Source organism: Mustelus asterias, chromosome X, assembly GCF_964213995.1.
Source record: "Mustelus asterias chromosome X, sMusAst1.hap1.1, whole genome shotgun sequence".
Classification (NCBI taxonomy): domain Eukaryota; kingdom Metazoa; phylum Chordata; class Chondrichthyes; order Carcharhiniformes; family Triakidae; genus Mustelus; species Mustelus asterias.
The window spans coordinates 2,708,119-2,734,557 of NC_135834.1; the positions used below are offsets into that span (position 1 = coordinate 2,708,119).

At 43.9% G+C, this 26,439-nt stretch overlaps 1 protein-coding gene across 18 annotated transcripts in view; it reads right to left on the bottom strand.

Moving 5' to 3' along the window:
• r3hdm2 (R3H domain containing 2) overlaps window positions 1–26,439 on the bottom strand; it is a 337,844-nt gene that overhangs the window by 37,214 nt on the left and 274,191 nt on the right. For all 18 annotated transcript variants that reach the window (XM_078201199.1, XM_078201196.1, XM_078201201.1 and 15 more), the window contains 5 exons: window positions 14,641–14,764; window positions 12,198–12,355; window positions 9,318–9,469; window positions 5,639–5,739; window positions 1,207–1,376 (listed from right to left, as the gene is read on the bottom strand). In XM_078201199.1, the coding sequence (XP_078057325.1) occupies window positions 1,207–1,376; window positions 5,639–5,739; window positions 9,318–9,469; window positions 12,198–12,355; window positions 14,641–14,764 (705 nt within the window). The remainder of the gene's footprint in view (window positions 1–1,206; window positions 1,377–5,638; window positions 5,740–9,317; window positions 9,470–12,197; window positions 12,356–14,640; window positions 14,765–26,439) is intronic.

Sequence of the window (26,439 nt, forward strand, 5' to 3'; positions counted from 1 at the left end):
GACTGACTGGATAATTCTCAGTCCACTTATGATAGACTGAATGGTCTCCACAGGGACATAATCTCCCAAAGTTGTACGACTTTCCTCTTTCCACTACAGACTGGGTAATGGCTGTTTTTCTCCATTATTAACAAGCTGTTAAGTGATATCGCTGTGACATTCAAACATACAAGTCTGAGAATAGCATCAGCAGGAGGTTAAGAGCAGAGAAAACAGACATTCTCTCGATTTTTAATAACAGAAATTTCACCCCTTGACTATTGATTAAAAGAAGGAACAGGTATAGAATCAGGATTAATGGTCTCACTAACACTCTGGCCTTCAAATTGTAAGCAAATCCAGTGCAAATCTGGTGACCCAGAGCTAACTGATAATGTCTTACATAAATTTATTGTTGTACTATTAACTGAAAACTATTAGAATACTTTTCTACGTGTCCTAGCTTTTTTAATCTTACCTATTTCTTCTGCCCAATTCTCACGATCCAATTCCGAACTGGAAACAACATTCCAAAAGCTGGGTTCTTAATTAGTCGATTTGTTTGAGCTTAATTAGTTTATTCAGTTAGTTAGAAGTCCAGAATGGAAAGACTAGCAGAATCATTTTCAGGCCAGTCTCTGATGTATAGAATAGGAACAGAGATGGCTAAAGGAACATACCCATCAGTGTCCACATCCAAGACCTAACAGTGCATGACCAAGAATCTCAACGGCTGTATTGCAGAAGTTGGAAATATTTAGACATGAACTTAGTTGAGGCAATGGCCTAGTGGTATTGTCGATGGACTATTAACCCAGAAACTCAACTAACGTTCTGGGGACCCAGGTTCGAATCCCGCCACGGCAGATGGTGGAATTTGGATTCAATAAAAAAATACCTGGAATTAAGAATCTACTGATAACCATGAAACCATTGTTGGAAAAACCCATCTGGTTCACTAATGTCCTTTAGGAAAGGAAATCTGCCGTCCTTACCCGGTCTGGCCTACATGTGACTCCAGAGCCACAGCAATGTGGTTGACTCTCAACTGCCCTCGGGCAACTAGGGATGGGCAATAAATGCTGGCCAGCCAGCGACGCCCATGTCTCATGAATGAATTTTTAAAAAACTAATTCAAGATAACGCTGCAATCAATATAAACACAAGGTGAATGCCTCAGGTGACAGGTAAGACCCACAAGCAGCTAATTAAAGATGAGCAAGTTACCTGCGTGGGGTTTTCGGGGTTGTAAAGCTCAGTTGGTTTCTGCCCTCGCTGCTCCACACTATAGTATTTACACTGGTTCCACTGCGGTAACAAGGGGGGTTGAGGGGGCTGAGGGCCATTGGGTACACTCAGCTGCATCACCACAACTCCATGACTGGGTGCTGGCACACCTGAGGTGGGAGAGAAATAAAGGCAAAATCAAACTCCGCAGTAAGTTAGACAGGCAACTTCAGAGTAACAGGCAGTAACTCATTACGACATAATTTCACTCAAACCTTCATTTAAAACATACTCACCTCTCTGAGAAGGATCAGTCGGCACTTGCTGTGACAAAGTCTCATCCAAAAAGGATTGGTCAGAGCACAGTTCAGATGTAATGAGTCATTTTATCAGCATCCTTGAACAAGTCATGCTTGCATACATTTTGGAAACCTAGCCATATTCTTTGTCTTCCCCCAAGTCAATAAGGTAGTGGGAACATAATTTAAAACCTCAATATTGGACGTCTATGATTGGAGGTTTACTTTGGTTTTAATAGTTGATTTGTACAATCGCCTCACATTTTTGCAGACTCACAATTACTTTCCAAAGTAAAATTTTGAAAAGATTGAACACTGCATACGGCTGAATGTGAAACCTGAGAGCTTTGACTTAACAATGGTTAAAATCTGCTTATCAAGCTCAGTGAAAAGATACCATTTATAGTGCTGCGGCTATGGAACTGTTCAGTGTGGTGCTTTTTGGGCAGTGGTATAGTGGCATTGTCACTAGACTAGTAATCCAGAGACCCAGGATATTGCTCTGGAGACCCAGGTTCAAATCCCACGTGGCAGATGGTGAAATTTGAATTTTTAAAAATCTGAAATTAAAAGTCTACTGATGACCACGAAAGCATTGTCGATTGTCGTAAAACCCAACTGGTTCACTAATGTCCTTCAGGGAAGGAAATCTGCCGTCCTTATCCGGTCTGGCCTACATGTGACTCCAGAGCCACAGTAGTGTGGTTGACTCTTAAATGCCCTCAGGGATGGGTAATAAATGCTGACCCAGCCAGTAATGCCCACATCCCATGAACGAATAAAAGAAAATGTCTGGTTTGAGAACAAAAAGCTGGTTGTAAAGGTGCAGCAGGTGACCAAGTGAAATACAGTACATAAGCAAATCAAAGGCTGTTGGAACACAAGATATTAAGTCCCTTCCCTGTTGGAATCAGGGAAACATAAGATTGTACATCAATGTTGGTCAGGTTTTTCAAAAAAACAAGTACTTGCTGGAAGAGTTACTGCAGTTCAGGATACCATTTGAACGCTTGGTAAATAAGAACAACTGATCAATTGAACCAGGCACACTGATTTCAATTTTGACCTGGAGGGCAAGTTCAGGATGTTCTTAATGCAATAAGACAAATCATAGACCACATTTCATCACAACTATTGCAGATTGCTGCATTCAAAAGTAGCAAATAAAATAAAGAAGGCGGGCAATGTTTGGTTGCATGCCCAATTAGGAAACTTGTTTGTGCTTTAATCTGCAAAGTTTCTGAAGTGTGTACAGAATGAAGGCACAGTGAGGGCAGCAGGGCATCTGGGACCTTGGCGAACAACACAATAAACAGCGTTGAATCAAAGAGGTTCCAAGATTGAGAAATAAACCAAAGAAGAATTGAGGAGGGAGGGTGAATCAGAGAGGGTGAATTCAATGTCAAATCAGGTATAGAAAGAGGGGGAAAGAACGCTTGGATTAAGAGAAAAAAAAGGAAAAGAAAGAAATCAATCAAATTTGACATCTTAAACATCTAAAACAATTCGCAACCTTAAGGAACAAGACTCCACATCTATAATTGTTTACTTACTAGGCAAGAGAGGCTGACTGGCAGCCATTACCAATTATCACATCATTAAAAGGCTATTCATGCCAAAGATTACCAGACTTAACTTTCCGTGGCAAGATCAGTGGGCAATTAACGTACAAAAGCAGCAATTTCATGTAAATCACAGAGAGGTGAAGGGCGAGATGCCACTTCCCCGAAACTCGTGGCGATCCACAATTCACGGCGTATCTCTTTCTCGCGTCAACTCGCTGTTTGATTTGCGCACCAATAGCAACAGTTTGAGATTCATGTGCCATTATTTATTCAACACACTCTGTCCCTGCATTAATTTGGTGCTGTCTTCAGGTAAAGCCCGGCCAAAATTTAGAGTGAATTTAAGATTGCAATCATTCCAAGCTATATCGCAAATCATTTCTCTATTGATCCAGGACTATTGGAGGACATGCATCTGCTGGATTTCTGTGATAGCGTACATCCCTCAGCAGCTAATTAAACGGTTTCAGGTGCTGATGCCAGAGATTTATGCGTTCACATGTTAGTACCACAGAGACTTGCAACCTAGATGCCAGAAATACTTCAACAGCGCTCATCTCAAGGGTGTCAAAAGATGACTTTAACTCTTGCTCACTGCCCACCGTTAGCTACGGAACTTTGAGGGATTAGTGAACCGCAGTTTATCAATAAGGCGGCTCCAATTACTGCAGCACTTCAGTTCTAAGGCTACTGGATCACGACTTCTGCATTTTCTATATTTTATACTGCAATAAGGAACATTCACCCTTTTTGAAGAAAACACAAAGCAATTCATTACAATGCAGGCAGAGAATATTAATCCCACTCATTCCCTCCTGTCTCCCTCTTTGTTGCCGACAAGGGCTCCAGTACATACTTCATTGTAACATTGAGCATAAAGGATAGGGGTGGTCGGGCTTACGAACTTCTCCACAACCATAACAGTTGCTAGGTTGTGACGGAAAGGCAAGAACAGCCCCTGGAGCACCTCCCTGAGCCAACCACTACGACTGTGAGAGGTCAGGTTAGCCCATCAGGCAGACCCTGTTATTTCAAAGCTGTAGCAATCTGGATAAGGAGGGAATGCTTCACAGTACCGTGGGACTACTTCAGGAGGGGTCCAACTCACTCGTTTTAAGACTGAGTCAGCTTTGAAATATTCCTGCTTTAACCATATTCTTCCCCCAGTTTAGTACAGCAGCTCTCAGTTCCGCCCAAAAGTGTTATTTACAAGGTTTTTTTTCTGTCAACTGCACTGTGTCCTCAGTTAATTGTGCCCTTTAGTCTCAAATGCAGCCCACTAAAGCAACCACAGCATTGTGAACCTCTTGGTGCACTTGCTCAGAAAACTGATTCTGGAAGCTTTGCATCAATATAAATATTCTCCTCTGTAGGAGCAACTAATAATCACTGAAGCTGGCTCGAAGTTAGGAATGTAAACAGTTTGGATCACTGCACTCAGAACTGGCGGAGATAATTTCTCTTCCACAACCATCTCTGGCAAGGCAAAACTCTGATGCACCAGTTGTGCCTCACAAACAGTAGCTTAGCTCGGATATTTATGGCGAGATGGGAAGGTGACGGGGGAGGCTGAAGAACCCAGCATGGTCAGGGACATGGAGGCCCTACTGAACTTAGCAACAGAACATCTATCATTATCTATGGGGAGGCCATGGCCTAGTGGTATTATCGTTGGACTATTAATCCAGAAACTCAGCTAATGTTCTGGGGACCCGGGTTCAAATCCCGCCACAGGTGGTGGAATTTAAATTCAATAAAAAATGCCTGGAATTAAGAATCTGCTGATGACCATGAAACCATTGTGGGAAAAACCCATCTGGTTCACTAATGTCCTTTAGGGAAGGAAATCTGCCGTCCTTACCCGGTCTGGCCTACATGTGACTCCAGCACCACAGCAACTACCCTCGGGCAACTAGGGATGGGCAATAAATGCTGACCCAGCCAGCGACGCCCATGTCCCACAAATGAATAAAATAAAATCATGCTTAGTTTCCCACTCAGTGGCCAGTGCACCTGTCATTAGTACACAGGAGAATTGAGTCTATTACTTCAAGGATATTTCATACATCTGGATTTTGAGAACATACTTTTTGTCACCAGGTTTTTAGCATCTGCTAAGCTGCCTGTTTGCATGGTAACGACAGAAAGTACAGCTTCAAATGCCCCATGATAAAGCCATGGAACGTAAGAACCACAACCCATCTGAGCCTGGCAACTGAGCTCCCCAGTATAACTCCCCAAGCTACTAGATGACTCTGAATTGGCCTTTCAGCCAGAAACCTGTTCTAACCATTGACCATTTCAACTCATTCAGACTCATTTGTTGCTGGCTTTTCATTATTCACAAATAACGTCTTTGCAACTAAAATGCTAGCGGAGAAATCTCCCATTGTATGTGTTGTGCTGTTTGCCAATTCTGCTCAGTATCAACACCAATGGAGAAGTTAAGAGCACATACATGTTTCTATACAAGACGCTCTGTCAGAATGCGAGCACTGAAAGCTGCTGATGCTTTGCCACGTTGACGTGTGCTAATCTGAACATGTGCGAGAGTAAATTTGCACTAACCTGTATATTGTTGCTGCATTTGCGCTGGGTTACAAGGAGAGGGAGACTGAGGCATCTGGTACTGCTCTGGACCAGGTGGCTGAAGGAATCCAACCGATTGGCTGAAAAAGTTTTGCCCAGTTTAGTTTTATACACAGCAGCTTTTACACAGATCAACTCACATAAATCTATCGATATCATTAAAAGTCTTGCATCTAGCGCGTGTGCGCAGTGTCACACCTGAAAGTGTGGCCTCCGAGGAGTCACACCTTAAAAGTGTCACACCTCAGGGCATCACACCTCAAAAGCATCATATATCCATAGGGGCAAAACAAAAAGCACAGCTAGCTCAAGTAACTGTTTATCTGTTAAGTTACTAAAATATAATTGAATAAATATGAACAAAAGAAGAAAAAGTCCCAATGAGGAACAAGTAACCAGCAGAAAACCCAGCAATCAAATACCTCAGTTTTTTTTTCCCAATGCTACTTTTACAAAGTGTCTGCCACAAAAACAACCAAATAAATCACTCAAAATGATTTCTTCATGTTGGTTTTGGCTACCCTTTTCACTCTTCACTTAGGCCCCTTTATATAGCTAGCAACAACATCGATGAAATAACACAAAAATGATACAATTTTGGAATAAAAATCACTAAACTTACCCATTCAGTTACTTAACGTTAGAAAAGGTGTGCAAAAAAAAGTTCCAAGATATAGGCCAGCTTTGCTGCCTGGGGTTTGAATCACAAATTGCACCTCGGATGCTGGGGCTGCCGTCTAAATTGGAGATTCTGTGAGCCACAGGTGCGTTACGGGAGTTGGCTTTTCACCAACTCCTGCAGAATGTCAATACAGAGAGTGTGCCATAGCAAGCTGCAGAAACAAATCGGTGGGAACAAAGACTGTGACATGCATGTGTACATATGTGATAAGAGTTGCACTGTGGGATTTGCAATGTTTTGCTCTTTTCCTGTGGACGTTTAATGATGAGAGAGGATTAGGACAAGCCATTTCACAGGACACAACATTTGCCAAAATAAACTGGAGCAGCAGAAAGAAAATATTCAGCGCTTTAGCCAAGCGGATAAGTAAAAAATTCGGAGTTGTCAGTGTCCTTCTGTCTCTTGAATGGGCCCTAATGTTTGCGCCAGAGCTGCAGAGTAACATTTGAGGCAGTTTGGACATTGCCGCATGTGTCAGTTAGGCCCAGACTCTAGCAAATGACACCTATCCAAGGTGCCTGGCATTGTAGAACTGAGAGTGTGGACAACCTTTCCTAGTGCAGTGTGCCATCAACACAAGCTTCAGCCACAACCAAAAATTCACCACAGAAAGCAAGGCAGGCAAAAAGAAATATTTTATCATGTAGAGCAAACATTGCAGGGACGGAATTAAAAAAATAACCTGTATTCAAATTGTGCTGTTAATATCAAAAGAAACCCCAAAATGCTTTGCAGGAAATTAACTAAAAAGTTCAAGGCAGAGATATGAGGAGGGAGGTTCAGGGAGTGTCTTGAAGCAGGATGAATGAAGAGGCAAATGGGTTTAGGGAAGCAAGTTACAACCATAGAGCTCCTGCAGCTTGAAGGCAAGTCTGCCATGGTGGGACAAAGGGTTGCCATACAAAGTACGCAAGAGGCCAAAATCAGAGGAATGGCAAGTTGGGGCTTTGGGACTGCTGGAGGAAATGGAGATGAGCAGGAATAAGACGGCAAAGGAATTAAACACAAGGATGAGAACTTTACATTTCAGAGGCTTGGGAGACTGGAAGCCAATGTTGGTCAGGGGTGACAAGGATGATGGCCGAGTGGCACTTGCCATGTGATAGGATGCAGGCAGCAGAGTTTTGGAACAGCTGAAAGGTGGAAGGAAGACTAGCTGGGAAAGCGCTGGAGTAATTGATGAGGTTTCCAGCAGCAGATCGGCTGAGGAGGGCTGGAGACGGACAAAGTCGTTCAGGGTTAACAGGATGCTGAGGTTTCAGGCTGGCGCTGGAGCTGGGGAAAGGGATGGAATTGAAGCGAACGGAGTTTGTAGTGGAGCCAAAGGTTACAAATTCCACCATGTGAGGTAAAGAATAGTTTTGGGTGCAAAAAGCCAGAAATAAGGAGTTCAAAAGAGTAGAACACCCAAGTCAGTTTTAATAAGATGGTTGATAAATAATATTACCAATACAAGGATGAGTACAGCGTGCAATATCTTTACCCAGCTGGTCATGATATATTGCTGCAGTAAATTTGCTGCATTATAGTGATGAGCGGACTGCTATTGCGTTCAGGCTGTATTGGAACCATAGTAAGCATTAAAAAGCACAGTTCAGGTCCAGCACCACTTGTGACCAATACCATGGCAGATTTACTCGTACTCAAAAAAATATACACCAGGATAGTAAGTTCAAGATACTTGAAGCAAGTCTTTATATACATGTTTTTCCAACGTTATAATGCTCTTTTTCTTCACACGCCTATTAACCTCCTTCATTTGGCAAGACCAGAACTACAGATTCATTATGCGATCATCCTACTCCTCGGCTCCTCAGAGCAACATGCAATTTGGCTAATCCTTGATGAACTCGATCCACTAGTGATCTCCCAAGTTATGGTGTCCAAGCAGTGATTTGAACCTGCATGGTAGATGAGTGCCCCCCATGGCTTGGGCAACCCTTCATCAGGAGCTAATACTTTGTCAACTGCCCACGAACACATTGCAAGAAAAATACAGCAGTAGGCAAAGATTCAAAAAAATAGTTGGTCTTCACGACGGCCGTACAGTGCATGAAGAAAGAAAAGTACATGTCACAGGAATCTGCATTCACATATATGTTATGCTTACACAGTGCCTTTGGAAGGAATACATGTGCTCACAATTCTTGACATAGCTGTGTATTCACTGGGAGCAAGAGAATTTCAATGCTTGACTTTCCGTCACTGGCTAATCACTGTGCTGAAGTTGTCTGCGCTGAATGAGCCTCCAAATTGCTTGGTATTACCCAGTTTCAGGCAAAGGTCAAACATCACTCTTCTGGATTGAGATATATCTGACACGTGCTTCAGCAATATGTCTGCTGTGAGGAAGCTGCACTCTGTCACACAGGGAAGATGCGCCTTCTTGCTAGTAGCAAAGAGGTTGTGTCAGACTGCTTGCTGTGGCTGGGGGAGGGCGGGGGCTGTGGAGAGAGAAATATCTTGCTTTTCGGTGAGTAGAACCAACAGTGGGCCCAACCCTCTGGAACGGCAAGGCAGGCCACCATACTTGTGGTCACGATACTTCTGGCCAGCTATCCAAAGTGGTTGAGTGCAGGGCTTGAGCAGAGTGTTCACCCGTCTATTTGCAGTCCCTCCAGCATTAATCTGCTATGAGGAGGTTATATTTGCGCAGCTGCTGCTGTACTCTGCATATTCTGCTGCCTCTTGTAGGTTTTGTTGCAGGGGGTCTACCTTCATACCTCTTACCATTCAGTGAAAGCTCAGTGAGCTTTTACTCCCCGGCACTGCTTCAGCCTTCCTTTACTGATCAACTTTAATTCATTATTAAATACAGCAGTTATACACTCGTGGAAAAGAAACAGGCACATTTAAATTACTTTGCCAAGTCACTGATGACACAGATTAGAAATTATATCTCAGTCTCGAGTGACACCATGCTTCCTAAAGCAAGAGGTCTTAACCAGGTGCTTTGACGATATAACAATCTCTTACCTTGTGCTATTTTGCTGGGATGGTGGAATTACACTGTAATATACGGGTACTCCTCCAGCAGGCAATGTTCCCTGGACAGACTGACTGGGTACCATGACAGGCTGCTGGTAGGTCTGCTGTACAACTACTTGAGAGTCACTGGACATTGGCACCTGTGTAGTAACAAACCAATTGAGAGAGAGAAAAACACACACTACACAAATGTTTAAAAGCAAGGGTTTGAAGTTGCTTAGAGTCATTGAATCCCTACAGGGCAGAGAGAGGCCATTCAGCCCATCAAATCTGCACAAACTCTCCAAAGGAGCATCTTATCCAGGACCTCTACTCTGCTCTATCCCCATAAACCCACGCATTTATCATGGTCAATCTATCTAACCTGCACATCTTTGGACATTAAGGAGCAATTTAGCATGGCCAGTCCACCTAACCTGAACATCTTTGGACACTAAGGGGCAATTTAGCATGGCCAATCCACCTAACCTACACATCTTTGGACACTAAGGGACAATTTAGCATGGCCAATCCACCTAACCTGCACATCTTTGGACATTAAGGAGCAATTTAGCATGGCCAATCCATCTAACCTGCACATCTTTGGACACTAAGGGGCAGTTTAGCATGGCCAATCCACCTAACCCACACATCTTTGGACACTAAGGGGCAATTTAGCATGGCCAATCCACCTAACCTACACATCTTTGGACACCAAGGGACAATTTAGCATGGCCAATCCACCTAACCGCACATCTTTGGACAATAAGGGACAATTTAAAGATCAATCTGCAGAGTAGAGGTCACATGACCCAGGGAACCAATCGGGGAGCAGTGTGGGGGATCACTCTGGTAAGTTTCTGTTCCAAAGCCTTCTCGGGAGCTGGCTGCAGGCATGAGGCTGCAAGCCTCTGGATAGCCTTATTCAAATTAATGCTTTGAAATAGTTGGTTGGTATGAAGGGACAGTGACTCAGTCTGTATGCGCTCTCAACTGCCCAGCTAGCTTGTGTCCTCTGTTATGCAGTATTCTACCTTCCCAGGCAGGTCTCCCAGTCCCCTCAACAGCCGCAACTCCAGGCCCTAGCCTCCCAAATACCCACATTTTTAACTGCATTCCTTATCTCTACAGCCTTCGCGTTAGGAAGCTCTCTGTTCCTCGTCTTAGCTCAGTTACAACTCTGTCCATCCAGAACAGACTTTGGGAGACAAAGTAATAAAAAAGCAAAGGCAAAGAGGGACACAGAAAGTCAAGGATGCCTGGAAAAGTGGACAGAAAGATGAGATTTACAAACAAAAAAACAAATATAAGTATTAAAATGATTTATCGCAAAGGTTTTACTCTAGGGGCGGAGGCCTTCAAGCAACACAAGTTCAAACACTGAACACCAAGAGCTCGGAATCAAGATTGATGCAATTAGACTTCTCTTTCTCAGTCCATTGCCCCAACACCTCCCCACCACCCAACCAACTTCCAGGTCACACGCTGCCTCCAAGTTATCTCTAGGACACTAGCTACACTCAGAGGGTTACAGAATTTCCCTGGTAAAAGAAATGAGGCAGCAAGACTTGGAACGGTCCATGAAGAAAGAAGTTCATAAGAGTCAGAGCCCCACAACAGGAAAAACTGTCACTGAGTAGAGGCAAAGTAACACTACCCCTTCCTCTGCGAGTCAAACACCTCACACGTGGTCCGGGAGTTGCAGGAGGTGATCAAAGGGACTTCAGAAACAGCTAGAGGAGGAGGAGGCCTGAAGTGAGACAAAGCTGGGCTTTTACCTCCTTGAGTGTGTGGAATTCATCCTCTGAAGCTGATGCAGTTGAACAGGGCACAGCACTGTTGTGTTCCCATGAAACCCAACTAAAGGACGCCAAAAGAGGATCAGTGGGGTGCAGAGCTAAGTGGAGGCAGCAGGCTCTTTTGGACAGTGATGGATTGCCAAACGCAGCTTGGAAACAGCTTGATCACCAGTGATACAAATCAGGGCAGCATCCCTCGCACCGGACAACATACGCCAGTAGCATCAGGCACACGTTTATTCTTGTTGGTGCTGGCTGGTACAAAATTAGTGCCCCAGATTGCACCAGTGGGCAACAAGCTATCCGAATCAAATGGGGATCTCGGGTGATTCACTGGATGGATGCTTTTGATGTGGAGATGCCAGCGTTGGACTGGGGTGAACACAGTAAGAAGTTTAACAACACCAGGTTAAAGTCCAACAGGTTTATTTGGTAGCAAAAGCCACACAAGCTTTCGGAGCTCCAAGCCCCTTCTTCAGGTGAGGACTCACCTGAAGAAGGGGCTTGCAGCTCCGAAAGCTTGTGTGGTTTTTGCTACCAAATAAACCTGTTGGACTTTAACCTGGTGTTGTTAAACTTCTTACTGTGGATGCTTTTGATCAGCTGTTCTAACGCTTGCACTGCGTGAGGTCCAGCAAGATGGTTTCAGATATCGTAGGTGCTCCCAGAGAGCTTTAACACAGAAAATCTTCCATCTTTACATTGAGAGATAATGAGGACACTGGCATTCTGCTTCATCAACTCACCAAACGCAGCAACAAACATTTGATTGTCATGCTGAACCAATCTTTAGAAGCATAAAACTCCTCACCGGAGAGAGATGTTGGTGCCCCCCCCTCCCATTATTTTGAGGAAAGGAGAAAAAAGGCACTAGCATGAAACGAATGGTTAATAATCACAAGGAAATGTTTTGTTCATAAAATATGCTTCACTAACATATCTACTTCCTGGGCTTCTGAGTGAAATGTTCAGTTCTTTGTGGTAAAGCCAATGTTCTGAATATTTCACTCCAAATGTAATCACATTGGTCCATTTGCTGAATGTGTTTGACTTTTTTAAAATTAGGTTTCTGATTGTTTGCCTAGATTACCTGATATGATGGAACAGATGAGTATTGGACCATCATTCCTTGCATCTGGTTTCCCAGATTGCTTCGCTGATTATTCATCAAGCCTGGTGTTTGGGGTTGTTGTACACCCATCATCCCTTGGTAGGTCTGCTGCTGGTTTGGTATCACACCCTGTAAACCTATGTTCCAGAATAATAAAGAGTGTAAGAGCTGGACCACAAAGACCACCAACAAAACAACATGGCAGGCACGAGGCTGAAAGGAATCTCAATAAGAAACACCACTGTCATAATAAGATGGCTTCTCCCGCTGCCTTGAGGCTTCGGTAAGGAGATCAATTATTACAAAGAACAGTGTACACATGCCTCCAAACAAATCCTTTACCTACAGAGGAATGGTGGAAACAGTGCACTTACCCTCCTACCTCAGTCCTGCAGTTAAACATCCTCCTTTTACTTTCAAAACCAATTCTAAAGGCTACCCCGACAGTGCATTGGATTGGCAGTTATTGACCGAGATGTAAAAATGAGGAAGATCACAGGTTTCACCTCCAGTCTGTGTTGAGATAGTTGATCTCAGTCAGGGTACAACTGGCCTCAGCTCCCCTAGGTTAAAAGAAAAAAAAACAGCCAGTGTTCTGGCTGTTCTGTGAGCCCTACTGTAAGTGTGTTGGCTGAGGTGAGAAAAGAATCTGGCTCAATTAATGGTGTCTTCATAGATGGTACTCACTTATAATGCCTCACACATTGAATAATGACACTTTGGATCTGGTACCAGAGGCAACTACCATGTGAAACCTAGCTCTTTATGTTTAAGGAAGAAAATCAGTAGCTTTTATAAAAAAAAAGTTTAAGATCACGACATGACTCCATGAGAATCACCAAATGATCAACAGCAGACAATGAGCAGGGGAAGATTTTCAACTTACTACGGGTATAAAACTGGCACGGCAAATTGGATGCCTGTTACAGAAAACTGCTCAATTTTCCACAACGGAAATATAGTTATGTGGCCAATCTGCAACACTGGCTTTGCACCCGGCCAGCAAGTCAAAAATCTATCCCACTGTCACTGATGGTTGTTCTAATCTGTGCAGCTGAATACGAAGTGTACCACAAGCACCAAGCTGCTGCATGTGCTAACGTGTACAGTGAAACCATGTTAGACCATTAGAAGCAATAACATTACACATTCCAATATCAATTCTGCTTTTCTGGAAGAAACAGCTGCCTCTTCACCAAATTATTATGGAACCCATGACACTTTTATTTATTTGTTTATTCATGTCACAAGTAGGCTTACATTAACACTGCAGTGAAGTTACTGTGAAAATCCCCTAGTCGCCACACTCCTGTTCAGGTACACTGAGGGAGAATTTAGCATGGCCAATGTACCTAACCTGCACGTCTTTTGGACTGTGGGAGGAAACTGGAGCACCCGGAGGAAACCCACGCAGACATGGGGAGAACGTGCAAACTCCACACAGACAGTGACCCAAGCTGGGAATTGAACCCGGGTCCCTGGCGCTGTGAGGCAGCAGTGCTAACCACTGTGCCACCAGTCTGCAAGATCACCAAATCGAAAATGATATAAAACAGGCTAACCATTGGACTATCAGGAACATTTCTGTTCCCCTGGGGAAGCACCTTTTAGGTTTTGAGTTCACACGTTAAGATACTGAAAGAAACATTGATATTGCAGGAGAAAAACATGTCACAAAGAATTTTGTTGCTGCAATGGTGTAATGTGAAACTAGGTCTCCTTTTGGCTGACAGACACGCTGTTCTGAGCCATTATTCAAGCTCCTCTAGATCCACACTTCCAAAATTCACTAAAGACCCCGGCAGTGGTCCTAACATGCCAAAATGGAAAATTGTAATGGTGGCTGACGCCTTGTTTTTCAATAAGAGACATCTAAAGCAGCAATCATGGTGACATTTTAGATAAATATTCCCGCTCAGAAGAGAACATTGATCAGATGTCAACAACTTGCACAGGACAGGCAGATGAAAAACCTTGTGCGGGATAATGACAAAAAAGTTAACACATTTTACGAACTGGCTAAAACATTGAAGGCATGGATTAAATGAACAATGTTGGATGAGCTAGGTCCACAACATCCTGATGACTGATAGGAATGCTGTTCCAAATGACTGTTCCTTGAAAATTGGGCACAGAGGTAACAGCTTTGTACAACACTGTTTGCAAGATACCAAAAGGGGAGAAAACTGTTTTTAATCCACTAAAAAGCAGCCAATTAAAGATGAACGTAAAGGTGAGCATTATACTTTTTGGCAGATCAACAAATCTGAAAAGTAACCTAATCTAAAGCCACTGACTTCTACAGGCGAACATGACCAGGTAAAAAAAATGTTTCCATGTGATAAAAGGGCTGGCCTGATATGTATGTCAGATGCACCCTCTTAAATCATCTTAAGTTTACAGTGAAATGTACTTCACGAACCTGTTTGCTGCGATGGTTGAGGCAGCTGTTGACTGCGTTGAGAGTTATAAGGAACCTGGGAGAGAGGCCGGTACTGCTGGTTAGAGCTTTGGTACTGCCCAGGGGGATAATAAGAGACAGGGATCTGCAGAAAGAGAAAAGTAAAAAAGAATCCAGTTAACTTCAATCCCAAAACTGGCAACTTATCCTGCATCTGTAAGGCCAAGGCATCCCAACACATCATAGTGCCTTTGGAAAAGCTCAGGAGGCTCACAAGGATGTGCATGTATTCAGATTACAATAGCTCAGAGATTATCGTGTACATGATGAAGAACATAAGTGAGTCTGTTTTATTATATAGAAGACAATAGGTTCATGAAATTCCAACTTCCAAGTTTAAAGGACTGGTCGAACAATGCCAGGCAAACACATCCAAGTCATGTATAAAATACTTCGGCACAAAATAAAGCCCCCTCTTCTCTATCGCAACAACATACCTTGATCTAAATCTCAGAAGGGCACTTGTATCTGCAACAATGTACACATTGCTGCGATATTCTAACAGCTATTTATGTTCTGTGATTGCCAAATTAGTGTCAAGTGGTGTGGAATTGAGCAATTTCAGCAATGGGCCCAAGCTCACCAGGAACTGAATTGAGACTGTGAAAGATATCTCCCATAGGTTCTACAAATCTTGCTTTCCACCTCTCTTAAATCCCAGTGGTACAGTTACTACTCGCACTGCTGAAGAGAAAATTGATCTTTTTGACCCACTTTCCTTCTCACCCACAGGGTAGGATTTTAGGGCCTCGCTCAAGCGAGGTCAATGGACATTCCTGTTGCCCTCCCCCCGCCCGCTCCGATTCCCCTGGCGGGCGGGGCGGTAGAATTCCGGCGATAATCACAACGATATTGGGAAAGAACTTTCCTTTGAACACATACTTTGGTTCTGTCTTCACAAAACAGAACACAAATAACTCCCAGAAATGTTAGGGACCAAGGGTCGAGTGAGAGGGCGGAACTGAAGGAAATCAGTATTGGTAAGAAAATGGTGCTGGGGAAAATTCATGGGGTTAAAGGCGGAGAAATCCCCAGGGCCTGATACATTCCAGAGTATTAATGAAAGTGGCCTTGGAAATAGTGGATGCATTGGTGGTCTTCCAAAAATCCATAGACTCTGGAGCAGTTCCTACAGATTGGAGAGTGGCAAATGTCACCCCACTATTTAAAAAGGGAGGGAGAGAAAGAAGGGAGAATTACAGAGCAGTTAGCCTGACATCAGTAGAATGGAAGATTCAAGAGTCTATTAGCAAATATGTGACAAAGAACATTTGGAAAGCATTAACAGGATTGGACAAAGCTGGCATGGGTTTTTGAAAGGTAAACCATGCCTAACAAATCGACTGGAGGTTTTTGAAGATGCAACGAGTAGAATAGATAAGGGAGAACCAGTGGATGTGATGTATCTGGACTTTCAGGCTTTTGATAACGTTGCTCATAAGAGGTCAGTGGGCAAAATTAAAGCAGTGGGATGGCGGTAATGTATTGGCTTGGACCGAGAATTGGTTAAGACAGAAACGGAAAGTGGGAGTAAATGGGTCTTTTCTGAGTGGCAGGTAGTGACTAGTGGGGTACCACAGGGATCAGTGCTTGTGCCCCAGCTGTTCACAATATGTATAAATGACCTGGAACTTAATGTAACATTTCCAAGTTTACTGATGACACGAAACTGGGTGGAATTGAGAGGAGGATGCAAAGAGGCTTCAAGGTGGTTTGGATAAGTTGAGTGAGTGGGCAAACACATGGCAGATGCAGTGCAACACGGCTAAATGTGAACTTATACACTTCAACGCGAAAAACAGAAAGGGAAAACAGCCAAGCAAGTGGTCGAAGTACCAGTGGACAAGCATAATGGGGATAGTGGTCGTAACTCATAGAATCATATAATTCTTATCGTGCAGAAGGAGGCCTTTCAGCCCATCGAATCTGCACTAGCTCTCCGACAGAGCATCTTACCCAAGCCCACCCCACCCTTTGCATGGACCCCCCGCCTGCTACGATTCCTGTGGTTGGCGGGATGGGAGAATTCCCCCCCCACCAAGTGTCTGAACTGGGGAAAGGCCAATTTCACTATTATTAGACAGGATCTGGAAAGCATAGACTGGGAGCTGCTACTTGCAGGTAAATCTACATTGAGAAAGTGGGAGTATTTTACAAGTGAAGAAGTCAGAGTTCAGGGCTAATGTGTTCCTCGAAGAGTGAAGTCCAGGAAACCCTGGATGTCAAGGGATATCGAGGCTTTGATTAAAAAAAAGGAAGCATATGGTAGGTATAGGACAGTATAAACGAGGGAGGCCCTTCAGGAGTATAGAATGTGTGGAATGAAGGCGGGTGCTTAAAGAAATTAGGTGGGCAAAGAGAGGCCACGAAATATCATTGCAGATAAGATTAAGGAAAACCCCAAGGCATTTTATAAGTATATTAGGAGCAAGAGGATGAGCAGGTAAAGAGTGGGGCCCATTAGAGACCAAAGAGGCAATGTGTGTGTGGAGCCAGAGGATGTGGGCAAGGTCTTAATGAATATTTTTCATCTGTATTCAGAGAGGCATTATAGCTGGAGATTTCAGCTGGGGTGGTGAAATTCTAGAGCATGTCAAGATTAATGAGGTGGTGGTAGTGGATGTTTTAGAGGGCATAAAGGTGCATAAATCCCCAGGGTCTGATCAGGTGTATCCCAGGCTGCTATGGGAGACAAGAGAGTAGATTGCAGGGTGCCTGATGGAGATATTTAAATCTTCGCTGGCCACAGATAAAGTCAGTAAGAAGTCTAACAACACCAGGTTAAAGTCCAACAGGTTTATTTGGTAGCAAAAGCCACGAACTTTCGGAGCGCTGCTTCTTCGTCAGGTAAGTGGGAGTTCTGTTCACAAACAGGGCATATAAAGACACAAACTCAATTTACAAAATAATGGTTGGAATGCGAGTCTTTACAGGTAATCAAGTCTTAAAGGTACTCTTAAATCTCTTTAACCTGTGTTTAACCCTCTCTCCACTCACATTGTCTGTACCTTTAAGACGTGATTACCTGTAAAGACTCGCATTCCAACCATTATTTTGTAAGTTGAGTTTGTGTCTTTATATGCCCTGTTTGTGAACAGAACTCCCACTTACCTGATGAAGGAGCAGCGCTCCGAAAGCTACTGGCTTTTGCCACCAAATAAACCTGTTGGACTTTAACCTGGTGTTGTGAGACTTCTCACTGTGTTTACCCCAGTCCAACGCCGACATCTCCACATCACAGATAAAGTGTCAGATGATTGGAGGATAGCTAATGTGGTACCTTTATTTGAAAAGGGCAGCAGGGATAAGGCAGGTAATTACAGGCCAGTCAGTCTAACGTCAGTGGCAGGGAAATTATTGGAAAATAATTCTGAGGGACAGGATTAATCAACACTTGGAAAGGCAGGGATTGATTAGAGATAGTCAGCACGGATTTGTCAGTGGGAGATCCTAACTAATTTAACTGAGTTTTTTGAAAAGATAAATATATTGATGAGCGTATGTTGATGTGGTTTACATGAACTCAGTAAGGCCTTTGACAAGGTCCCACATGGAAGGCCGGTCCAGAAGGTTCGAGCCCATGGGATCCAAGGCAAGTCAGAAAATTGGACCCAAAATTGGCTTGTTAATCGGAGGCAAAGGGTGATGGTGGAGGGCTGCTTGTGGGATTGGAAGCCTGTGACAAGCGGTGTACCACAGGGATCCGTGCTGGGACCCTTGCTGTTTGTTATAGACATTAATGACTTGGATGTGAATGTAGAAGGTACAATAGTAAGTTTGCAGATGTCATGAAAATTGGTGGTGTTGTTGATAATGAGGAGGATAGTCTGAGGCTACAGACTGGTATTGATCAGCTGGTAAATTAGGCAGAGCAATGGCAGATGGAATTGAATCCTGATAAGAGATGGTGCATTTAGGGAGGCCTGATAAGGGTAGGATACACACAATGAATGGCAGGTCCCTAGAGGGTACTGAGGAATAAAGGGACCTGAGTGAACAAGTCCATAGATCCCTGAAGGTGGCAACACAGGTAGACAGGATGGTGGAGAAGGCATACGGAATGCTTGCCTTCATTAGCCGGGGCATAGAATATCGGAGCAGGGAGGTCTTGGTGCAACTTTATAAAATATTGGTTAGGCCACAGCTGGAGTAGTGTGTGCAGTTCTGGTTGCCACACTATGGGAAGGAGGTGATTGCACTGGAGAGGGTGCAGAGGAGATTCACCAGGATGTTGCTTGGAAAGGAAAGTTTCAGATGTGAGTAGAGGCTGGATAGGCTGGGTTTGTTTTCCCTGGAGAAGAGGAGGCTGAGGGGGGATCTGATAGAGGTATACAGAATTATGAGAGGCATGGTGAGGGTAGATCGTCAGAATCTTTTCCCCATGGCAGAGGTGTCTAAGACCAGAGGGCAGAGGTTTAAGGTGGGGAGTAAGTGGTTTAGAGGGGATTTGAGGAAAATATTCAGAACTGTGGCGGTACAGAGGGATCTGTACGTCCTTGTACACTAGTCAATGAAAGTGGAGAGGCAGGTGCCGCAAGCAATTAGGAAGGTATGTTGGCCTTCATTGCAAGAGGCTTTGAGTTCAGAAGTAGAGATATCTTACTGCAACTGTACAGGGCCTTGGTGAGGCCACACCTGGAGTATTGTGGGCAGTTTTAGGATCCCTACCTAAGAAAGGATATACTTGCCACACAGGGAGTGCAGCGAAGATTCACTGGGATGATACTGGGGTTGGCGGAACTGTCCTATGAGGAGAGATTGGCTCGATTGGTTCTGCATTCACTGGAATTTATGGGCCTGTATTCACTGGAATTTATGGTCCTGTATTCACTGGAATTTATGGTCCTGTATTCACTGGAATTTAGATGAATGAAAGGAGATCTGAGTGAAACGTATAAAGTTCTAACAGGGCTGGACTGACGAGATGCAGGGAGGATGTTTTCCCTGGTTGGAGAATCTAGAACCAGGGGACACAGTCTCAGGATACGGGGTAGACCATTTAGAGCAGAGGTGAGGAAAGATTTCTTCACTCAGGGTGGTGAACCTGTGGAATTCTCTACCACAGAAGGCTGTGGAGGCCACGTCACTCATTGTATTCAAGATAGGCATCGATCTTTTCTTTAGATTTTAATGGTACCAAGGGGTATGGGGAGAAAGTTGGGAATATGGCATTGAGAGAGAGGATTAGCCATGATCATAATGAAAGGTGGAGCAGACTTGAAGAGCTCCTCATTTCAATGTTTCTATGGGAGCTTTATCATTGACATCAAGTATTATCCTGTTTGATATGTCTGATCCTTTCCATTTGGTTTGAACAGAACTGCTCTCTGGGTCAAAATGTGCGTCTGAGCTTACCTCTGTCCCATGCTATTACTTAACCTAACTTACTCCCAGTCCACCTTTCCTTCTTGCTCACCCTATCCCAAAGATGATCCCCAGCACCCCTTTACAATCCCATTGGTTCCAATATTAGCACTTTCTAGAGTTATACAAGTTACCAACTTGCAAAATATTCATAAAGGCTACAGGTGTTTGTAAAACTGTCACCTTACACAAGAACTTGCCCTTCATATATCGCGCTTTTAACTAACAAAAAGTACCTAGGTATTAAACAGTGGCTCACATAGGTTAACCTTACTGGACATTCCTCAGACTCCATCTTCACAGATGTGTAATCCAAGGTACTAACAATCATTCCCAAAGCAAGTCTCACACTATCAAACTCTGAAACATTAACATATAGTCACACAGACCAGAGGATTAAAGACTAAAGCTACTGATATCTTGAAACAAAGCACAAAAGTTGGCAAATGCAATAAGTCTACACTGAATAAGTTCACATAATGGGTCAATTGTTCTTCATAAGGTCTTCAGAGTACGTTCAAATTCTCTGTAACTTTAATAAATAGCTCTGTCTCTGTCCAATGAATTCCAGCATATTTTTCTCTTGTTCATCTATAAGGAAGGCCTGTTTCAGAAACCTTTTGCACAATTCAAACCATCAGTTTTTGAAAAAGCCCGAGTGCACTTTCAAATTTGCAACTCAAGAACTTTTGGTCCCACGAACTAATAGAATCCTTACAGTGCAAAAGGAGACCATTTGACCCATTGAGTCTGTACCGACTCTCCGACAGAGCATCTTACCCAGGCCCTTTCCCACACACATTTACCATGGCTAATCCATCTAGCCGACACATCTTGGAAACTAAGGGGCAATTGGGCATGGCCAATCCACCTAACCTGCACATCTTTGGACACTAAGGGGCAATTTAGCATGGCCAATCCACCTAACCTGCACATCTTTGGACACTAAGGGGCAATTTAGCATGGCCAATCCACCTAACCTACACATCTTTGGACATTAAGCGGCAATTTAGCATGGCCAATCCACCTAACCTGCACATCTTTGGATTGTAGGAGGAAACCGGAGCACCCGGAGGAAACCCACGCAGTCACAGGGAGAACGTGCAGACTCCACATAGAGTCACCCAAGGCTGGAATTGAACCCAGGTCCCAGGCACTGTGAGGCAGCAGTGCTAACCACCAAACCACTTGTGTAATTGCAAACATTCAAATCTCTATACTGGAATAAACTATTTGTTTTATTTCAAATGTACAATTCTGCTTAACAAATCAAGAGAACTTTGCAACAATCATCTGAAATGTTTTGGTGTAATCCAGTTAACAATGGGGTTTTTAATGGTCATTTCGATAGGCGATCTTCTGCTCCTCTACAATGTTCTCTTGGATGTTTTGGTGAATCATCTGTCAGAGCATTACACATCTCCAAAGCCTGAAACAGATCCTGGTATGATTATCATTCTATGCCAAGCTATATTGTAGTTTACTTTCAAATAGTTTTCTCTGTCCTGTAATTGATAGCTTGGACTCTGTCCATTGCTCAGCCATCATCCAAATCACTATCCTTTCTTCCACTTAGAACATAGAACAGTACAGCACAGAACAGGCCCTTCGGCCCACGATGTTGTGCCGAGCTTTATCTGAAACCAAGATCAAGCTATCCCACTCCCTATCATCCTGGTGTGCTCCATGTGCCTATCCAATAACCGCTTAAATGTTTCTAAAGTGTCTGGCTCCACTATCACTGCAGGCAGTCCATTCCACACCCCAACCACTCTCTGCGTAAAGAACCTACCTCTGATATCCGTCCTGTATCTCCCACCACGAACCCTATAGTTATGCCCCCTTGTAATAGCTCCATCCACCCGAGGAAATAGTCTTTGAACGTTCACTCTATCTAGCCCCTTCATCATTTTATACACCTCTATTAAGTCTCCCCTCAGCCTCCTCCGCTCCAGAGAGAACAGCCCTAGCTCCCTCAACCTTTCCTCATATGACCTACCCTCCAAACCAGGCAGCATCCTGGTAAATCTCCTCTGCACTCTTTCCAGCGCTTCCACATCCTTCTTATAGTGAGGTGACCAGAACTGCACACAATATTCCAAATGTGGTCTCACCAAGGTCCTGTACAGTTGCAGCATAACCCCACGGCTCTTAAACTCCAACCCCCTGTTAATAAAAGCTAACACACTATAGGCCTTCTTCACAGCTCTATCCACTTGTTCTCACTTATCAATGCGCTCTTTCATTCATCATGAGTGGAGGCAGTGGCGCACTGGTATTGTCACTGGACTAATGCTCCAGAGACCTGGGGTAATTCTCTGGGGACCTGAGTTCGAATCACGCCACGACAGATGATGGAATTTGAATTCAATAAACAATATCTTGAATTAAGAAACAACTGATGACCATGAAACCATTGTCGATTGTCGGAAAAACCCGCCTGGTTCACTGATGCCGTTTAGGGAAGGAAATCTGCCGTCCTTACTTGGTCTGGCCTACATGTGACTCCAGAGCCACATCAATGTGGTTGACTCTTAAATGCCCTCTGAATTGAAGGGCAGTTAGGGACGGGCAATAAATGCTGGGCTTGCCAGCAATGCCCACATCCTGTTAATGAATAAAAACAAAATCAACTTTATCCACGCCTTGCTGATAATACCACGACTATTTCACACATGAAGTGCTCACAATCTCCAGTTCAATCACCACAACTCCTGACCAAGGCAATACGTTTATCAATTCTTACAAAGTACTGGGCTCCTTTGAATTGATCAAAGAACTAGACAGAGTGCAATGTGGAAACCAGCAAAATTGCACTTGTGCTGGTAGCTTGCAGTTGGAGCCCTTTTTCCTAATTTGACTGGGCTTGACTTGCACCATACTTGGGCAAAACCTCCAGGTAGCGGTGGACTAACAAGGGATGAATTGTTAACGGTAACAAAGCAGGGGTCTGTCACGGCTCCCTTTGACGCTGTGGGTCTCATTCCACCTTACAGTAAAGCAGATATGCACCGGTGACGATGGAGTTAATCCAGGTCCCTTGCACTGCGTTGCAAATAAAGCTGTTTGCTCGCAGCAAGGTGAATCTAAATGCGTGCTCACTTTTGCACGTTTCTTGTGCAGTCGTTCCTCTGTCGTCCATCCGCTCCATTTGGAGCACTGGGCTCAGCCATTGTTCTTTACACACACTATTACAGAACACAAATTTCTCAAAGGCAGCAAGAACTATGAACAAATGATGAGACATTCACTTCAAGGTCCTTATCTGCTGCTAGAGCATTTCTTAGCCGCATCAGCAGCCATAGATTTGATAAGAGGCATCCAGTCTGTGTCAAATAATGCAGGCAGTACACAATGCTAGCCAAAAAATAACTACTGATGTGTGTGATCTGATTTGATTTATTATTGTCACAGGTATTGAGATACAGTGAAAAGTATTATTTATTGCGCGTTATACAGACAAAGCATACCATTCATAGAGTACACAGGGGAGAAGGAAAGGAGAGGGTGCAGAATGTAGTGTTACAGTCATAGAACATAGAACATAGAACATTACAGCGCAGAACAGGCCCTTCGGCCCACGATGTTGCACCGACCAGTTAAAAAAAAAAACTGTGACCCTCCAACCTAAACCAATTTCTTTTCGTCCATGAACCTATCTACGGATCTCTTAAACGCCCCCAAACTAGGCGCATTTACTACTGATGCTGGCAGGGCATTCCAATCCCTCACCACCCTCTGGGTAAAGAACCTACCCCTGACATCGGTTCTATAACTACCCCCCTCAATTTAAAGCCATGCCCCCTCGTGCTGGATTTCTCCATCAGAGGAAAAAGGCTATCACTATCCACCCTATCTAAACCTCTAATCATCTTATATGTTTCAATAAGATCCCCTCTTAGCCGCCGCCTTTCCAGCGAAAACAATCCCAAATCCCTCAGCCTCTCCTCATAGGATCTCCCCTCCATACCAGGCAACATCCTGGTAAACCTCCTCTGCACCCTCTCCAAAGCCTCCACATCCTTCCTGTAATGTGGGGACCAGAACTGCACACAGTACTCCAAGTGCGGCCGCACCAGAGTTGTGTACAGTTGCAACATAACGCTACGACTCCTAAATTCAATCCCCCTACCAATAAACGCCAAGACACCATATGCCTTCTTAACAACCTTATCTACTTGATTCCCAACTTTCAGGGATCTATGCACACATACACCTAGATCCCTCTGCTCCTCCACACTATTCAAAGTCCTCCCGTTAGCCCTATACTCAACACATCTGTTATTCCTACCAAAGTGAATTACCTCACACTTCTCCGCATTAAACTCCATCCGCCACCTCTCGGCCCAACTTTGCAACCTGTCTAAGTCTTCCTGCAAACTACGACACCCTTCCTCACTGTCTACCACACCACCGACTTTGGTGTCATCAGCAAATTTGCTAATCCACCCAACTATACCCTCATCCAGATCATTAATAAATATTACAAACAGCAGTGGCCCCAAAACAGATCCCTGAGGTACACCACTTGTAACCGCACTCCATGATGAATATTTACTATCAACCACCACCCTCTGTTTCCTATCCGCTAGCCAATTCCTGATCCAATTTCCTAGATCACCCCCAATCCCATACATCTGCATTTTCTGCAGAAGCCTACCATGGTGAACCTTATCAAACGCCTTACTAAAATCCATATATACCACGTCCACTGCCTTGCCCCCATCCACCTCCTTGGTCACTTTCTCAAAAAACTCAATAAGGTTAGTAAGGCACGACCTACCTGCCACAAAACCATGCTGACTATCACCTATCAATTCATTACTCTCCAAATAACTATAAATCCTATCCCTTATAATTTTTTCCAACATCTTGCCGACAACAGAAGTGAGACTCACCGGTCTATAATTCCCGGGGAAGTCTCTGTTCCCCTTCTTAAACAATGGGACAACATTCGCTAACCTCCAATCTTCTGGTACTATACCAGAGGCCAACGACGACCTGAAGATCAGAGCCAGAGGCTCTGCAATCACTTCTCTTGCCTCCCAGAGAATCCTTGGATAAATCCCATCCGGACCAGGGGATTTATCTATAGAGAAAGATCAGCTTAATATTTGATTTGATTTATTATTGTCACATGTATTGGGATACAGTGAAAAGTATTGTTTCCTGCGCACTATACAGACAAAGCATACAGTTCATAGAGTACAGAGGGGAGAAGGAAAGAAGAGGGTGCAGAATGTAGTGTTACAGTCATAGCTAGGGTGTAGAGAAAGATCAACTTAATATTTGATTTGATTTATTGTCACATGTATTGGGATACAGTGAAAAGTATTGTTTCTTGTGCACTATACAGACAAAGCATACCGTTCATAGAGAAGGAAACGAGAGAGTGCAGAATGTAGTGTTACACTCATAGCTAGGGTGTAGAGAAAGATCAACTTAATGCAAGGTAAGTCCATTCAAAAGTCTGACGGCAGCAGGGAAGAAGCTGTTCTTGAGTCGGTTGGTACATGACCTCAGACTTTTGTATCTTTTTCCCGACAGAAGAAGGTGGAAGAGAGAATGTCCGGGGTGCGTGGGGTCCTTAATTCTGCTGGCTGCTTTTCCGAGGCGGCTGGAAGTTTAGACAGAGTCAATGGATGGGAGGCTGGTTTGCGTGATGGATTGTGAGAGAGTCTCCACCTGAAAGTGAACTGATTTCAAATTCTTTCCATTCAGAGGCCATGTGGTTGAATGGAAGTCTCATGACCACATGGATATAATGTGGAGATGCCGGCGTTGGACTGGGGTGAACACAGTAAGAGTTTTAACAACACCAGGTTAAAGTCCAACAGGTTTATTTGGTAGCAAATACCATTAGCTTTCGGAGCGCTGCTTCACTCCATCTGACGAAGGAGCAGCGCTCCGAAAGCTAATGGTATTTGCTACCAAATAAACCTGTTGGACTTTAACCTGGTGTTGTTAAAACTCTTACTGTGTTCACATGGATATATGCATGGCACTCAAGAAAATCCGGCCATCTGATGAAAGCTCTCTGCTCTGTACACTGGAGGTACAGTAAGTCACAAGCAGTCACAACAAGTCACAAGCCCAAATCTTCCATTCAGGACCGGGACAAGAAATACACATGCGACTTTTGTCCGATTCTTCAGCGCAATCTTGCAATGGAGGATGCTGCAGAACCTAGTGCAAGAAAGCCTTGGCGGGAGCAGCAAAGAGAATTCACGTGGAAATCGGGCCTCCTTTTTATGGCACGAGCTGCCATTTTCTGGGAAGTCAAGAGTTTAAATGTTCCAAAGGTCATTTGAAAAACAATGGACAGAAGGCAAGCAGGTGCGTAAGGTGGATAGAGCGGGTAAGGTAAGCAAGTACAGTGGGTGAGTTAAGAGGGGA